This window comes from Salvelinus namaycush, chromosome 17 (assembly GCF_016432855.1).
Source record: "Salvelinus namaycush isolate Seneca chromosome 17, SaNama_1.0, whole genome shotgun sequence".
In the NCBI taxonomy this organism is placed as follows: Eukaryota; Metazoa; Chordata; class Actinopteri; order Salmoniformes; family Salmonidae; genus Salvelinus; species Salvelinus namaycush.
The window spans coordinates 12,700,363-12,719,030 of NC_052323.1; the positions used below are offsets into that span (position 1 = coordinate 12,700,363).

Consider the following 18,668-nt stretch of genomic DNA (forward strand, 5'->3'; position numbering starts at 1 on the left):
CGTTATAGAGACCGTGAACAGCCCAGCCATTTCCGTCTCACCACCAATCGAGTGTTTCTTTTGACAAAGCTCTCGGGACTGATGACACAAGTCTTTTTCTCATTCAGAGAGGAGGAGTCATAGAATATAAGCGACTACATTAATTTCTGTGGTCTATAGCGACACCATGTGTAATGTTGTACATAGTCTATATTACTCATGTTAAATAAGAATGTATACTATTTCACGTGTTATTATCATTTCACTTGTTAGAATATTGAGACAAACTCCAGTAGACCACATCGTGTTGGATTTTCACTACCCAAAATGCCTGTGTGTTAAACGGAAAAACGTTCTATTCAATGCAAAACACAGGGAAAGTCGGTGAAGAAATGTCAACCTAATCTAATGAAATAAATATTCAGATTGTCATGTTCTGATAACAACGACAGAAGCCATACCAATCAAGGACGAGTGAAAACGCAAAAGGGACATTGATATGCAAAGCTCAAAGGGTTAACAGTGTGATAGTGTCCAGATTGCTGAAACACTTTTCTCTGACGTAAATTTCACTTTGCATCTATTGCATTACACCAGTGACAAGTATTCATCTAAAAAGAACACTGCCTCTCATCAGCAATGAGCAAGAACTGTTGCAGCACCATGGACAGCACTTAGTAAGATTTCAGCTTTGGAAACAAGTAGACACGGGTGAAATGGATAAATATACAGCACGGACCTTTAAGCTTACAATGTCAATGGCAATTGTTTCGCCTATAAGATCAAGCTGCAACATGATGCAACTGTATATTTATCCATTCGTTGTAAACCTTCCTGGCTATTTTCTCAAAATACTCTACATACACCTTTTCTGGGATGTGACATATTAAAACAATCCTGAAGCACAACACTATTGTACAGCGTCATAGAAATCCATTCATACGTTAAAGCGCATTAAACACCAGGCGCTTCAGCTTTGAAGTTTAGCTCGCTGTCAGAACCATGGACAGCAACACTCGCTCTATCAAGCCAGTAGGCCAGGGTACCCCAACTGATGGTTTTAGTTGTCCCCTCAAGTTTTCAGAGATTTTCTTTTTCTTCACATTTTCATTGTTGGACATAAAAGACTGTAACGACAGGAAATGAGCTCCAAGTGATTTTAATTGAAGAAATCTGTTCCCAAGTATTCCCACACATAAAAGAGAGACGTGACCGTATACAAATGTAAGCAAGGGTTGAAGTGATTATGTTTCAGTCAAACATTATATCTGTTTGGGCTACTTGCAGTCAATATGCAATCTACAAATTATTTGCAATCATAAATGGCTGGTTCGAGCCCTGAATACTGATTGGCTGACAGCCGTGGTAAATCAGTCCGTATACTACCACGGGTATGACAAAACATTTATATTTACTGCTCTAATTACATTGGTAACCAGTTTATAAAAGCAATACGGCACCTTGGGGGGTTGTGGTACATAGCCAATATACCACGGCTAAGGGCTGTATCCAGGCACTTAGCGTTGGGTCGTGCATAAGATCTAACCTTAGCCTTGGTATATTGGCCATATACCACACCCCCTCAGGCCTTATTGCTTAATTTTGATCCGGTCCCGATCGTCCAATCAAGAAACAAAATCGTCCAGAGGCTGAATCTAGTTGATGATCCCTGCAGTAGGCCATAGGCGGAGTGTAAAACACATCCAATGTGACTACTCTTCGGATGTCTGATTTCAAGGTAAGAGAAACTGAGAAATGCATATTATTTGAATGCAAGGCATTCAAAAGATGAATATAGATGCTGTACAATTTTATAGAAAATAGGCCTGTTTAGGTGTAGATCTTACCTCCTCTTTGTTGGGTAATGTCTGAGTCCTGTTAAACGTGTCATTTCCATTAATACTGATCAGTTCTGCATCTGCAGGTGGATACGGAGCGGGGAAAACCACTACGTCACTCTTCAGTGTGTCTGAGCTGAAACTCACGTCATACTGCTGAGTAGATTTAGAGTAAGACCAGCTTCCGTCAGGGTGTGTGGTGATCACTGGGGCGCTGTACCTTCTGAAACTGTCCTCTGTCCTGTGGCATTTTACAGCTATTAAACTGATGAGGCTCAGTAAAAATATCACTGACACCGAGGAAATAGCGATCAGCAAATACAGGTTCAAATCAGAGAAGTTCTCCTCCTTTCTCGGCAAATTTCTGAATTGAGTCTGGATTTCACCTGTACTTTCAACCACCACTACATCAATAGACACAGTCGCTGACAGTGAGGGTTCTCCGTTATCAGAAACCAACACGACCAACGGGTGAGTTTTCAGGTCATTGTCACTCATTCGCCTCTTAGTCCTTAGTTCCCCGGTGCTGGTTCCGATTCGGAAGAGGTTGGTTCCCTTGGGCTCAGAGATGTGATATGAAAGCAGCGCATTGTAGCCAGAGTCGGCGTCTACAGCCCTGATCTTGGCCACAAAGTAGCCCGCTTCAGCAGAATAGGGAACGTTCTCAGTGTTAACGGAGCCGTGTTCAGAATAGGGCGCGAGAATCCCAGGACTGTTGTCATTCTCATCCAGGATAAAAACGTTCACAGTCACGTTGCTGCTGAGTGGAGGAACACCAGAGTCTGTGGCCTGAACTTTGAACTGGAAAGTTTGTATCTCCTCATAGTTAAAAGACTGCAGACTGATTATATCTCCAGTATCTGAGTTGATATTTACAGATGATGATATTGGAACACTTTTATCTAATAATGCATATGTCATCTTTGAGTTTTCTTCGGAATCTCGATCAATAGCTGAAATCGTAAAAATGACGTCTCCTAACAGACTGTTCTCTTTCACATAAACATTAATCACGGGTTCTGAGAAGAGAGGAGCGTTGTCATTCACATCAGAAACGTGTACAGTAATAACGCTGGTGCTGGAGAGAGGCGGGGTCCCTTCATCCGTAGCCGTGATAGTGACATTGTACTGAGATTCACTCTCTCTGTCAAGAGGCCCATCGACCACTAAGGAATAATAGTTTTTATAGTTGGACTTTAATTTAAAAGGAACAGACCCAAGAAGTTTAGAGTAAGTTAGGCCATTTTTCCCTCCGTCTTTATCTATCACTGTTACCAAGGCGACCACGGTCCCTATCTCAGCATCCTCTTTCACTGGGCTCATAAGTGATGTTACTGTGATTTCAGGAGCATTGTCATTGACATCAATAACTTCTACTAACACTTTACAATAACCACTGCGAGGCGAGGAGCCTTGGTCCGTTGCTTGTACACGTATTTCATATGCAGCGTTTTTCTCGTGATCCAAATTCCCTTTAACAGTAATTTCACCTGTGTCTTGATTCAGGGCGAACATATCAGCAGGATTTGTATTCCCCCGCTCAATAAATGAATACACAAGTCTACCGTTGATTCCGTCATCTAAATCAGTAGCACTGAGTGTTACCACTGTAGTCCCAAAAGGCACAATCTCAGGCACACTGGCCTTATATAACGGCTTGCTAAAAGTGGGTGAATTATCATTAACATCTATGACATTCACAACAATAGGCAAGGTCCCGGATCTAGGAGGTTTTCCTCCATCTATAGCGGTCAGTGTGAGCTGGATAACGGGCTGTTTCTCTCGGTCTAAAGCTTTCTGCAGCACTAACTCAGCAGACACACTCTGCTCTCCACCGCTCTGTACATCCAGGGAGAAGTGTTCATTCGGGCTCAGCTTGTAGCTGTTTACCGAATTACTGCCCGTATCTGCGTCATTCGCAATTGGTAGTGGATATCGCTCCCCAGGGTATGAAGATTCAGATATGTTAAACGTAGAAAACTTTTTATTAAATGATGGAGAATTGTCATTGATGTCTAAAATAGTGACCTCAATACGGTGGAGAAGCATAGGATGGCTCAATATGGCCTCTATATTTAAAGAGCACTTAACCGTATTCGGACAAAGCTCCTCTCGGTCTATTCTCTCGTTAACGAATAGAATCCCTGTTTTCAAATTAGCCTGGAAATACCTCTTACTCTGTCCTGATACAATCCTCAGACCCCTCGACTCCAGTTCCTGAACATTAAGGTTTAAATCCTTAGCGAGATTCCCCACAAACGTGCCTTTGTCCACCTCCTCTGAAACGGAGTAAGAGATCTGCGCTGCAGACCAGTCAAATAAACAAAGCAACGCGACGCACTGAATCCAAACGCGTTCTCTTTGTCTTCGACGACCCATTGCTGCTTGCACAAAATGAATAAATCCAATAGTAAATAGTTACATATCCATTAAATCTAACAGAAATCCGTCAGATAGATCCTGTACACAGCCCAGCCCTCTCTGTCTCACCGCCATTCGAGTGTATCTCTTCACTATAATTTCGGGACTGATGACGCTGTCGCACTTATTCAGAGAGGAGGAGTCATTGAATATCAGCGGCTACATTCATTTCTGTGGTCTATAGTGACACCATGTGTTACTGTTACACATAGTCTATATTACTCATGTACAAGAAGAATGTTCATTATTAGACTTGTTAGAATAGTGAGATAAAGTCCAGCAGACAACATCGTGCTGGATATTTACCACACGAAAGGCCTATGTGTTTAAATGGACGAACGTCCAATGCAAAACCCAGGGAGCGTAGCAAAATAAACAATCTCATCTAATGAAATAAATATTCACGTCGTCATGTTCTGATTAGAATGACAGAAACTATAACAATCAAGGACGAGTAACGCGGAGCAAAGCCACACAAGGGACAGTGACATCTGAAAAGCTATAGGGTTAACAGTATAATACCAAGACAGCAAAACAAATTATACAAAGCAAATTACCACGTTGCATCAGTTCCAATACATCAGTGACAAGCATCAATCTAAAAATAACAGTCCCCAAATCAGCAATAAGCAATAATGGTTTCAGCACCACGGAGAGCACTCGGTAAGATTTCATCGCCTGCTGAACATAGAACTTTGGAAACAAATATATACTGTTGAAATGGATAAAGATTAAGTATACACCATTTAAGCTGACAATGTTAAGGGTAATTGCGTAGCCTATAATATTAATCTGTAACATGATGTGTATATTTCCCATACGTCCCTGCCTATGTCATCAGAAAAGATACATACAATTTGCTGAGGTTTTACACCTTCACGAGGCACAACAATATTGCACAGCGACATAGAAAGCAATTCACACGTCATAGAGCATTACATCTACAGCTCTGAAGTTTGGCGCGCTTTCAAAACCATGGCCAGCAACAATCGCTCTATCAAGCAAGGAGGACATACGCATAATGCATAAGTAAAAGTCAATAGGACAACTTTAGAGTGGAATGCTGTTTTTGAAGTGGAAGAAACAATATTATTTACTGCAAGGAGTTCAAATGAGTAATGCAGGTATGATGCAGGTATGATGCAATAGATACATAGGCTCATTTGTGTACAGATCTTACCTCCTCTTTGTTGGGTAATGTCTGAGTCCTGTTAAACGTGTCATTTCCGTTAATACTGATCAGTTCTGCATCTGCAGGTGGATACGGAGCGGGGAAAACCACTACGTCACTCTTCAGTGTGTCTGAGCTGAAACACACGTCATACTGCTGAGTAGATTTAGAGTAAGACCAGCTTCCGTCAGGGTGTGTGGTGATCATTGGGGCGCTGTACCTTCTGAAACTGTCGTCTGTCCTGTGGCATTTTACAGCTATTAAACTGATGAGGCTCAGTAAAAATATCACTGACACCGAGGCAATGGCGATCAGCAAATACAGGTTCAAATCAGAGAAGTTCTCCTCCTTTCTCGGCACATTTCTGAATTGAGTCTGGATTTCACCTGTACTTTCAACCACCACTACATCAATAGACACAGTCGCTGACAGTGAGGGTTCTCCGTTATCAGAAACCAACACGACCAACGGGTGAGTTTTCAGGTCATTGTCACTCATTCGCCTCTTAGTCCTCAGTTCCCCGGTGCTGGTTCCGATTCGGAAGAGGTTGGTTCCCTTGGGCTCAGAGATGTGATAAGAAAGCAGCGCATTGTAGCCAGAGTCGGCGTCTACAGCCCTGATCTTGGCCACAAAGTAGCCCGCTTCAGCAGAATAGGGAACGTTCTCAGTGTTAACGGAGCCGTGTTCAGAATAGGGCGCGAGAATCCCAGGACTGTTGTCATTCTCATCCAGGATAAAAACGTTCACAGTCACGTTGCTTCTGAGTGGAGGAACACCAGAGTCTGTGGCCTGAACTTTAAACTGGAAAGTTTGTATCTCCTCATAGTTAAAAGACTGCAGACTGATTATATCTCCAGTATCCGAGTTTATTTTTACAGATGAAGATATTGACTTACTTGTATCTAATAATGTATACCTAATCTTTGCGTTTTCTTCGGAATCTCGATCAAAAGCTGAACTTGTAAAAATGACGTCTCCTACCGGACTGTTCTCTTTCACATAAACATTAATCACGGGTCCTGAGAAGCGAGGAGCGTTGTCATTCACATCAGAAACGTATATAGTAATATCGCTGGTGCTGGAGAGAGGCGGGGTCCCTTCATCCGTAGCCGTGATAGTGACATTGTACTGAGATTCGCTCTCTCTGTCCAGAGGCCCATCAACCACTAAAGAATAATCGTTTTTATAGTTCGACTTTAGTTTAAAAGGAACAGACCCAGTAAGTTTACAGTTGGTGATGCCATTTTTACTACTATCTTTATCTGTCACTGTCACCAAGGCGACCACTGTCCCTATCTCAGCATCCTCTTTCACTGGACTCATGAGTGACGTTACTGAGATTTTTGGAGAATTGTCATTGACATCAATAACTTCAACTAATACTTTACCGTGTGCACTACGACGAGAATGCCCTTGATCGGTCGCTTGAACTCTTATTTCGTATGAAGGACTTTCTTCATAATCCAAATGGCCTTTTATTGTAAGTTCACCCGTGTCTGAATTGATGCTAAACATAATGGATGGGTCCCAATTACCCCGTTTAAAGAAAGAGTACACTATTTTACTATTTAAGCCCTCGTCTAAATCTGTTGCAAAGAGAGTTAGTATAGCTGTCCCAAAATGTGCATTTTCATGGACACGTACTTTGTAAAGCGGCCGGGAAAAAAATGGAGAGTTATCATTGACATCTATTACGTTGACAATGATCAGTAATGTCCCGGATCTAGGAGGTTTTCCTCCATCTACAGCGGTCAGTGTGAGCTGGATAACGGGCTGTTTCTCTCGGTCTAAAGCTTTCTGCAGCACTAACTCAGCAGACACACTCTGCTCTCCACCGCTCTGTACATCCAGGGAGAAGTGTTCATTCGGGCTCAGCTTGTAGCTGTTTACCGAGTTACTGCCCGTATCTGCGTCATTCGCTATTGGTAGCAGGTATCTCTCACCGGGAGAAGCTAATTCAGTAACATTCAAATTATGTATTTTTTCAAGAAAAGACGGAGCATTGTCGTTAATATCAGTAATATTCAGCTCAATGCGGTGGAGAAGCATTGGATGGCTCAATATGGCCTGTATGTTTAAAGAGCACTTTACCATATTCGGACAAAGCTCCTCTCTGTCTATCCTCTCGTTAACGAATAGAATCCCCGTTTTCAAATTTGCCTCAAAATACGTCTTACTCTGTCCTGATACAATCCTTAGACCCCTCGATTCCAGTTCGTGAACATTAAGGTTTAAATCCTTAGCGAGATTCCCCACAAACGTGCCTTTGTCCACCTCCTCTGAAACGGAGTAAGAGATCTGCGCTGCAGACCAGTCAAATAAACAAAGCAACGCGACGCACTGAATCCAAACGCGTTCTCTTTGTCTTCGACGACCCATCGCTGCTTGTACAAAATGAATTAGTCCAACAGAAAATAGTGGCATATGCTTGAAAACTAAAAAATCCGTTATAGAGACCGTGAACAGCCCAGCCATTTCCGTCTCACCACCAATCGAGTGTTTATTTTGACAAAGCTCTCGGGACTGATGACGCAAGTCTTTTTCTCATTCAGAGAGGAGGAGTCATAGAATATAAGCGACTACATTAATTTCTGTGGTCTATAGCGACACCATGTGTAATGTTGTACATAGTCTATATTACTCATGTTAAATAAGAATGTATACTATTTCACGTGTTATTATCATTTCACTTGTTAGAATACTAGGATAAACTCCAGTATCGTGTTGGACATTCACTACCCGAAATGCCTGTGTATTAAAAGGACACGGGTTCTAGTCATGGCAAAACACAGGGAAAGTAGCTGAAGGAAAGTCAACCTAACATAATGAAATATGTGTTCAGATAGTAATGTTTTGATAACAATGACAGAAGCCATAACAGAGGCACACATTGATGTACAGAGCTCAAGAGGTAAACATTGTGATATTGTCAAGATTGCTGAAATATTTTTCTCTAACGTAAATGACCACTTTGCATCTATTCCATTACACCAGTGACAAGAATCCATCCAAAAAAGAACAATGCCCCTAATTAGCAAAGAGCAACAACGGTTGCTGCGCCATGGACAGCACTTGGTAATACTTTACCTTAGGGAAGAAATATACACTTTGAAATGGATAAATATACAGCACGGACCTTTAGGCTGACAACGTTAATAGTAATCGTGTAGCTGTATGATTAAGCTGCAACATGATGTAACTGTATATTTCCAATACATTGTATACACTCCTGTCTATTTTCTCAAAATACCCTACATACAATGTGTAATGTGATTTGACAGATTTCACATTCAGATTACACATTCCTGAAGCGCAACACTATTGTACAGCGCCATAGAAGTCAAATCATATGTTATAGATCAATACGAATCCTCAGCTCTGAAGTATAGCATGCTTTCAGAACCACGGACAGCAAAACTCGCTCAATGAAGAAAGAAGGCCAGACGCACAGTGCAAAACAAAACCAATGTATGGATGGCTTTTTTCAAGGTAAGAGTAATTTATAAAACAATATTATTTGACTGCAAGGAGATCAGTGGAGTAATTCAGATATAATTCAACAGAAAAATAGTCAATAGATCTTACCTCCTCTTTGTTGGGTAATGTCTGAGTCCTGTTAAACGTGTCATTTCCATTAATACTGATCAGTTCTGCATCTGCAGGTGGATACGGAGCGGGGAAAACCACTACGTCACTCTTCAGTGTGTCTGAACTGTAACACACGTCATACTGCTGAGTAGATTTAGAGTAAGACCAGCTTCCGTCAGGGTGTGTGGTGATCATTGGGGCGCTGTACCTTCTGAAACTGTCCTCTGTCCTGTGGCATTTTACAGCTATTAAACTGATGAGGCTCAGTAAAAATATCACTGACACGGAGGCAATGGCGATCAGCAAATCCAGGTTCAAATCAGAGAAGTTCTCCTCCTTTCTCGGCACATTTCTGAATTGAGTCTGGATTTCACCTGTACTTTCAACCACCACTACATCAATAGACACAGTCGCTGACAGTGAGGGTTCTCCGTTATCAGAAACCAACACTACCAACGGGTGAGTTTTCAGGTCATTGTCACTCATTCTCCTCTTAGTCCTCAGTTCCCCGGTGCTGGTTCCGATTCGGAAGAGGTTGGTTCCCTTGGGCTCAGAGATGTGATAAGAAAGCAGCGCATTGTAGCCAGAGTCGGCGTCTACAGCCCTGATCTTGGCCACAAAGTAGCCCGCTTCAGCAGAATAGGGAACGTTCTCAGTGTTAACGGAGCCGTGTTCAGAATAGGGCGCGAGAATCCCAGGACTGTTGTCATTCTCATCCAGGATAAAAACGTTCACAGTCACGTTGCTGCTGAGTGGAGGAACACCAGAGTCTGTGGCCTGAACCTTGAACTGGAAAGTTTGTATCTCCTCATAGTTAAAAGACTGCAGACTGATTATATCTCCATTATCTGAGTTTATATTTACAGATGATGATATTGGAACACTTGTATTTAATAATGAATACGTCATCTTTGCATTTTCATCTGAATCTGGGTCAAAAGCAGACATCGTATAAATGACGTCTCCTACCGGACTGTTCTCTTTCACATAAATATTAATCACAGGTTCTGAGAAGCGAGGAGCGTTGTCATTTACATCAGAAACCTGCACAGTAATAACGCTGGTGCTGGAGAGAGGCGGGGTCCCTTCATCCGTAGCTGTGATGGTGACATTATACTGAGAAGCACTCTCTCTGTCAAGAGGCCCATCAACCACTAATGTATAATAGTTTTTGTAGTTCGATTTCAATTTGAATGGAACAGACCCAATAAGCTTACAATTGGTGAGGCCGTTTTTACCTCCATCTTTATCAGTTACTGTCACCAAGGCAACCACTGTCCCTATCTCAGCATCCTCGTTGACTGGGCTGATGAGGGACGTCACTGATATTTCAGGGACATTGTCATTGACATCAATAACTTCTACTAACACTTTGCAATACGTTTTCCGTGAGGAGTGCCCTCGGTCCATCGCCTCAGCCCGAATTTCATAGGCGGCAGTTACCTCATGGTCCATAGTTTTCTTAACAGTAATTATACCTGTATCTGAATTTATAGCAAATGTATCGGAGTGGCTTAAACTACCTCGACCTATCAGTGAGTACATAATCTCGCTATTTACGCCCTCGTCAAGATCCGTCGCGGTGAGAGTTATTATTGCTGTACCAGATGAAACGTTTTCAGGAACACTAACCTTATAAAGCGGTTTGCTAAATGAAGGTGCATTATCATTAACGTCTTCCACATTTACTGTGATCAGTAATGTCCCGGATCTTGGAGGTTTTCCTCCATCTATAGCGGTCAGTGTGAGCTGGATAACAGGCTGTTTCTCTCGGTCTAAAGCTTTCTGCAGCACTAACTCAGCAGACAAACTCTGCTCTCCACCGCTCTGTACATCCAGGGAAAAGTGTTCATTCGGGCTCAGCTTGTAGCTGTTTACCGAGTTACTGCCCGTATCTGCGTCATTCGCTATCGGTAGTGGATATCGCTCACCAGGAAATGCCGCCTCGGTGATATTAAGTATATGTATTCTTTCGAGGAAAGATGGAGCATTATCATTTATGTCTAAAATATCAATTTCAACCCGGTGGAGCTGGGTAGGATGGCTCAATATAGCTTCTATATTTAAGGAGCACTTCACCGTATTTGGACAAAGCTCCTCTCTGTCTATTCTCTCCTCAACGAACATAATTCCTGTCTTCAAATTAGCCTCGAAATAGCTCTTACTATGTCCTGATACAATCATTAGACCCCTCGACTCCAGTTCGTGAACATTAAGGTTTAAATCCTTAGCCAGATTCCCCACAAACGTGCCTTTGTCCACCTCCTCTGAAACGGAGTAAGAGATCTGCGCTGCAGACCAGTCAAATAAACAAAGCAACGCGACGCACTGAATCCAAACGCGTTCTCTTTGTCTTCGACGACCCATTGCTGCTTGCACAAAATGAATAAATCCAATAGTAAATAGTTACATATCCATTAAATCTAACAGAAATCCGTCAGATAGATCCTGTACACAGCCCAGCCCTCTCTGTCTCACCGCCATTCGAGTGTATCTCTTCACTATAATTTCGGGACTGATGACGCTGTCGCACTTATTCAGAGAGGAGGAGTCATTGAATATCAGCGGCTACATTCATTTCTGTGGTCTATAGTGACACCATGTGTTACTGTTACACATAGTCTATATTACTCATGTACAAGAAGAATGTTCATTATTAGACTTGTTAGAATAGTGAGATAAAGTCCAGCAGACAACATCGTGCTGGATATTTACCACACGAAAGGCCTATGTGTTTAAATGGACGAACGTCCAATGCAAAACCCAGGGAGCGTAGCAAAATAAACAATCTCATCTAATGAAATAAATATTCACGTCGTCATGTTCTGATTAGAATGACAGAAACTATAACAATCAAGGACGAGTAACGCGGAGCAAAGCCACACAAGGGACAGTGACATCTGAAAAGCTATAGGGTTAACAGTATAATACCAAGACAGCAAAACAAATTATACAAAGCAAATTACCACGTTGCATCAGTTCCAATACATCAGTGACAAGCATCAATCTAAAAATAACAGTCCCCAAATCAGCAATAAGCAATAATGGTTTCAGCACCACGGAGAGCACTCGGTAAGATTTCATCGCCTGCTGAACATAGAACTTTGGAAACAAATATATACTGTTGAAATGGATAAAGATTAAGTATACACCATTTAAGCTGACAATGTTAAGGGTAATTGCGTAGCCTATAATATTAATCTGTAACATGATGTGTATATTTCCCATACGTCCCTGCCTATGTCATCAGAAAAGATACATACAATTTGCTGAGGTTTTACACCTTCACGAGGCACAACAATATTGCACAGCGACATAGAAAGCAATTCACACGTCATAGAGCATTACATCTACAGCTCTGAAGTTTGGCGCGCTTTCAAAACCATGGCCAGCAACAATCGCTCTATCAAGCAAGGAGGACATACGCATAATGCATAACAAAGTCAATAGGACAACTTTAGAGTGGAATGCTGTTTTTGAAGTGGAAGAAACAATATTATTTACTGCAAGGAGTTCAAATGAGTAATGCAGGTATGATGCAGGTATGATGCAATAGATACATAGGCTCATTTGTGTACAGATCTTACCTCCTCTTTGTTGGGTAATGTCTGAGTCCTGTTAAACGTGTCATTTCCGTTAATACTGATCAGTTCTGCATCTGCAGGTGGATACGGAGCGGGGAAAACCACTACGTCACTCTTCAGTGTGTCTGAGCTGAAACACACGTCATACTGCTGAGTAGATTTAGAGTAAGACCAGCTTCCGTCAGGGTGTGTGGTGATCATTGGGGCGCTGTACCTTCTGAAACTGTCGTCTGTCCTGTGGCATTTTACAGCTATTAAACTGATGAGGCTCAGTAAAAATATCACTGACACCGAGGCAATGGCGATCAGCAAATACAGGTTCAAATCAGAGAAGTTCTCCTCCTTTCTCGGCACATTTCTGAATTGAGTCTGGATTTCACCTGTACTTTCAACCACCACTACATCAATAGACACAGTCGCTGACAGTGAGGGTTCTCCGTTATCAGAAACCAACACGACCAACGGGTGAGTTTTCAGGTCATTGTCACTCATTCGCCTCTTAGTCCTCAGTTCCCCGGTGCTGGTTCCGATTCGGAAGAGGTTGGTTCCCTTGGGCTCAGAGATGTGATAAGAAAGCAGCGCATTGTAGCCAGAGTCGGCGTCTACAGCCCTGATCTTGGCCACAAAGTAGCCCGCTTCAGCAGAATAGGGAACGTTCTCAGTGTTAACGGAGCCGTGTTCAGAATAGGGCGCGAGAATCCCAGGACTGTTGTCATTCTCATCCAGGATAAAAACGTTCACAGTCACGTTGCTGCTGAGTGGAGGAACACCAGAGTCTGTGGCCTGAACTTTAAACTGGAAAGTTTGTATCTCCTCATAGTTAAAAGACTGCAGACTGATTATATCTCCAGTATCCGAGTTTATTTTTACAGATGAAGATATTGACTTACTTGTATCTAATAATGTATACCTAATCTTTGCGTTTTCTTCGGAATCTCGATCAAAAGCTGAACTTGTAAAAATGACGTCTCCTACCGGACTGTTCTCTTTCACATAAACATTAATCACGGGTCCTGAGAAGCGAGGAGCGTTGTCATTCACATCAGAAACGTATATAGTAATATCGCTGGTGCTGGAGAGAGGCGGGGTCCCTTCATCCGTAGCCGTGATAGTGACATTGTACTGAGATTCGCTCTCTCTGTCCAGAGGCCCATCAACCACTAAAGAATAATCGTTTTTATAGTTCGACTTTAGTTTAAAAGGAACAGACCCAGTAAGTTTACAGTTGGTGATGCCATTTTTACTACTATCTTTATCTGTCACTGTCACCAAGGCGACCACTGTCCCTATCTCAGCATCCTCTTTCACTGGACTCATGAGTGACGTTACTGAGATTTTTGGAGAATTGTCATTGACATCAATAACTTCAACTAATACTTTACCGTGTGCACTACGACGAGAATGCCCTTGATCGGTCGCTTGAACTCTTATTTCGTATGAAGGACTTTCTTCATAATCCAAATGGCCTTTTATTGTAAGTTCACCCGTGTCTGAATTGATGCTAAACATAATGGATGGGTCCCAATTACCCCGTTTAAAGAAAGAGTACACTATTTTACTATTTAAGCCCTCGTCTAAATCTGTTGCAAAGAGAGTTAGTATAGCTGTCCCAAAATGTGCATTTTCATGGACACGTACTTTGTAAAGCGGCCGGGAAAAAAATGGAGAGTTATCATTGACATCTATTACGTTGACAATGATCAGTAATGTCCCGGATCTAGGAGGTTTTCCTCCATCTACAGCGGTCAGTGTGAGCTGGATAACGGGCTGTTTCTCTCGGTCTAAAGCTTTCTGCAGCACTAACTCAGCAGACACACTCTGCTCTCCACCGCTCTGTACATCCAGGGAGAAGTGTTCATTCGGGCTCAGCTTGTAGCTGTTTACCGAGTTACTGCCCGTATCTGCGTCATTCGCTATTGGTAGCAGGTATCTCTCACCGGGAGAAGCTAATTCAGTAACATTCAAATTATGTATTTTTTCAAGAAAAGACGGAGCATTGTCGTTAATATCAGTAATATTCAGCTCAATGCGGTGGAGAAGCATTGGATGGCTCAATATGGCCTGTATGTTTAAAGAGCACTTTACCATATTCGGACAAAGCTCCTCTCTGTCTATCCTCTCGTTAACGAATAGAATCCCCGTTTTCAAATTTGCCTCAAAATACGTCTTACTCTGTCCTGATACAATCCTTAGACCCCTCGATTCCAGTTCGTGAACATTAAGGTTTAAATCCTTAGCGAGATTCCCCACAAACGTGCCTTTGTCCACCTCCTCTGAAACGGAGTAAGAGATCTGCGCTGCAGACCAGTCAAATAAACAAAGCAACGCGACGCACTGAATCCAAACGCGTTCTCTTTGTCTTCGACGACCCATCGCTGCTTGTACAAAATGAATTAGTCCAACAGAAAATAGTGGCATATGCTTGAAAACTAAAAAATCCGTTATAGAGACCGTGAACAGCCCAGCCATTTCCGTCTCACCACCAATCGAGTGTTTATTTTGACAAAGCTCTCGGGACTGATGACGCAAGTCTTTTTCTCATTCAGAGAGGAGGAGTCATAGAATATAAGCGACTACATTAATTTCTGTGGTCTATAGCGACACCATGTGTAATGTTGTACATAGTCTATATTACTCATGTTAAATAAGAATGTATACTATTTCACGTGTTATTATCATTTCACTTGTTAGAATACTAGGATAAACTCCAGTATCGTGTTGGACATTCACTACCCGAAATGCCTGTGTATTAAAAGGACACGGGTTCTAGTCATGGCAAAACACAGGGAAAGTAGCTGAAGGAAAGTCAACCTAACATAATGAAATATGTGTTCAGATAGTAATGTTTTGATAACAATGACAGAAGCCATAACAGAGGCACACATTGATGTACAGAGCTCAAGAGGTAAACATTGTGATATTGTCAAGATTGCTGAAATATTTTTCTCTAACGTAAATGACCACTTTGCATCTATTCCATTACACCAGTGACAAGAATCCATCCAAAAAAGAACAATGCCCCTAATTAGCAAAGAGCAACAACGGTTGCTGCGCCATGGACAGCACTTGGTAATACTTTACCTTAGGGAAGAAATATACACTTTGAAATGGATAAATATACAGCACGGACCTTTAGGCTGACAACGTTAATAGTAATCGTGTAGCTGTATGATTAAGCTGCAACATGATGTAACTGTATATTTCCAATACATTGTATACACTCCTGTCTATTTTCTCAAAATACCCTACATACAATGTGTAATGTGATTTGACAGATTTCACATTCAGATTACACATTCCTGAAGCGCAACACTATTGTACAGCGCCATAGAAGTCAAATCATATGTTATAGATCAATACGAATCCTCAGCTCTGAAGTATAGCATGCTTTCAGAACCACGGACAGCAAAACTCGCTCAATGAAGAAAGAAGGCCAGACGCACAGTGCAAAACAAAACCAATGTATGGATGGCTTTTTTCAAGGTAAGAGTAATTTATAAAACAATATTATTTGACTGCAAGGAGATCAGTGGAGTAATTCAGATATAATTCAACAGAAAAATAGTCAATAGATCTTACCTCCTCTTTGTTGGGTAATGTCTGAGTCCTGTTAAACGTGTCATTTCCATTAATACTGATCAGTTCTGCATCTGCAGGTGGATACGGAGCGGGGAAAACCACTACGTCACTCTTCAGTGTGTCTGAACTGTAACACACGTCATACTGCTGAGTAGATTTAGAGTAAGACCAGCTTCCGTCAGGGTGTGTGGTGATCATTGGGGCGCTGTACCTTCTGAAACTGTCCTCTGTCCTGTGGCATTTTACAGCTATTAAACTGATGAGGCTCAGTAAAAATATCACTGACACGGAGGCAATGGCGATCAGCAAATCCAGGTTCAAATCAGAGAAGTTCTCCTCCTTTCTCGGCACATTTCTGAATTGAGTCTGGATTTCACCTGTACTTTCAACCACCACTACATCAATAGACACAGTCGCTGACAGTGAGGGTTCTCCGTTATCAGAAACCAACACTACCAACGGGTGAGTTTTCAGGTCATTGTCACTCATTCTCCTCTTAGTCCTCAGTTCCCCGGTGCTGGTTCCGATTCGGAAGAGGTTGGTTCCCTTGGGCTCAGAGATGTGATAAGAAAGCAGCGCATTGTAGCCAGAGTCGGCGTCTACAGCCCTGATCTTGGCCACAAAGTAGCCCGCTTCAGCAGAATAGGGAACGTTCTCAGTGTTAACGGAGCCGTGTTCAGAATAGGGCGCGAGAATCCCAGGACTGTTGTCATTCTCATCCAGGATAAAAACGTTCACAGTCACGTTGCTGCTGAGTGGAGGAACACCAGAGTCTGTGGCCTGAACCTTGAACTGGAAAGTTTGTATCTCCTCATAGTTAAAAGACTGCAGACTGATTATATCTCCATTATCTGAGTTTATATTTACAGATGATGATATTGGAACACTTGTATTTAATAATGAATACGTCATCTTTGCATTTTCATCTGAATCTGGGTCAAAAGCAGACATCGTATAAATGACGTCTCCTACCGGACTGTTCTCTTTCACATAAATATTAATCACAGGTTCTGAGAAGCGAGGAGCGTTGTCATTTACATCAGAAACCTGCACAGTAATAACGCTGGTGCTGGAGAGAGGCGGGGTCCCTTCATCCGTAGCTGTGATGGTGACATTATACTGAGAAGCACTCTCTCTGTCAAGAGGCCCATCAACCACTAATGTATAATAGTTTTTGTAGTTCGATTTCAATTTGAATGGAACAGACCCAATAAGCTTACAATTGGTGAGGCCGTTTTTACCTCCATCTTTATCAGTTACTGTCACCAAGGCAACCACTGTCCCTATCTCAGCATCCTCGTTGACTGGGCTGATGAGGGACGTCACTGATATTTCAGGGACATTGTCATTGACATCAATAACTTCTACTAACACTTTGCAATACGTTTTCCGTGAGGAGTGCCCTCGGTCCATCGCCTCAGCCCGAATTTCATAGGCGGCAGTTACCTCATGGTCCATAGTTTTCTTAACAGTAATTATACCTGTATCTGAATTTATAGCAAATGTATCGGAGTGGCTTAAACTACCTCGACCTATCAGTGAGTACATAATCTCGCTATTTACGCCCTCGTCAAGATCCGTCGCGGTGAGAGTTATTATTGCTGTACCAGATGAAACGTTTTCAGGAACACTAACCTTATAAAGCGGTTTGCTAAATGAAGGTGCATTATCATTAACGTCTTCCACATTTACTGTGATCAGTAATGTCCCGGATCTTGGAGGTTTTCCTCCATCTATAGCGGTCAGTGTGAGCTGGATAACAGGCTGTTTCTCTCGGTCTAAAGCTTTCTGCAGCACTAACTCAGCAGACAAACTCTGCTCTCCACCGCTCTGTACATCCAGGGAAAAGTGTTCATTCGGGCTCAGCTTGTAGCTGTTTACCGAGTTACTGCCCGTATCTGCGTCATTCGCTATCGGTAGTGGATATCGCTCACCAGGAAATGCCGCCTCGGTGATATTAAGTATATGTATTCTTTCGAGGAAAGATGGAGCATTATCATTTATGTCTAAAATATCAATTTCAACCCGGTGGAGCTGGGTAGGATGGCTCAATATAGCTTCTATATTTAAGGAGCACTTCACCGTATTTGGACAAAGCTCCTCTCTGTCTATTCTCTCCTCAACGAACATAATTCCTGTCTTCAAATTAGCCTCGAAATAGCTCTTACTATGTCCTGATACAATCATTAGACCCCTCGACTCCAGTTCGTGAACATTAAGGTTTAAATCCTTAGCCAGATTCCCCACAAACGTGCCTTTGTCCACCTCCTCTGAAACGGAGTAAGAGATCTGCGCTGCAGACCAGTCAAATAAACAAAGCAACGCGACGCACTGAATCCAAACGCGTTCTCTTTGTCTTCGACGACCCATCGCTGCTTGTATAAAACAACTGAATCCAAGTAATGGTTTTGTACCCATGAAAACTCTCGAATATTCCGTTATATGCCAGAGATCCTGTACAGCCCAGCCCTCTCCGTCTCACCACTATTCGAGAGTTTATCCTCACAA

The 18,668-nt window shown here is 42.3% G+C and overlaps 4 protein-coding genes across 4 annotated transcripts; all 4 read right to left on the bottom strand.

The window, feature by feature from the left end:
* Window positions 1–1,790: 1,790 nt before the first annotated feature.
* Window positions 1,791–4,196, bottom strand: LOC120061930 (protocadherin alpha-8-like). Its single transcript, XM_039011713.1, has one exon. It carries the CDS (start codon window positions 4,194–4,196, stop codon window positions 1,791–1,793), a length of 2,406 nt encoding a protein of 801 aa, XP_038867641.1.
* Window positions 4,197–5,397: 1,201 nt separating this feature from the next.
* LOC120061931 (protocadherin beta-3-like) lies at window positions 5,398–11,364 on the bottom strand. The gene is made up of 2 exons (XM_039011714.1): window positions 8,995–11,364; window positions 5,398–6,210 (listed from the first exon to the last, which is right to left on the bottom strand). Exons 1-2 carry the CDS (start codon window positions 11,362–11,364, stop codon window positions 5,398–5,400), a joined length of 3,183 nt encoding a protein of 1,060 aa, XP_038867642.1.
* A 1,199-nt stretch (window positions 11,365–12,563) lies between these two features.
* LOC120061932 (protocadherin alpha-3-like) lies at window positions 12,564–14,954 on the bottom strand. Its single transcript, XM_039011715.1, has one exon. The coding sequence runs from the start codon at window positions 14,952–14,954 to the stop codon at window positions 12,564–12,566; it is 2,391 nt and encodes a 796-aa protein (XP_038867643.1).
* A 648-nt stretch (window positions 14,955–15,602) lies between these two features.
* On the bottom strand, window positions 15,603–18,530 carry LOC120061933 (protocadherin alpha-2-like). The gene is made up of 2 exons (XM_039011716.1): window positions 16,161–18,530; window positions 15,603–15,662 (listed from the first exon to the last, which is right to left on the bottom strand). The coding sequence occupies exons 1-2, from the start codon at window positions 18,528–18,530 to the stop codon at window positions 15,603–15,605; spliced, it is 2,430 nt and encodes an 809-aa protein (XP_038867644.1).
* Window positions 18,531–18,668: the final 138 nt, after the last annotated feature.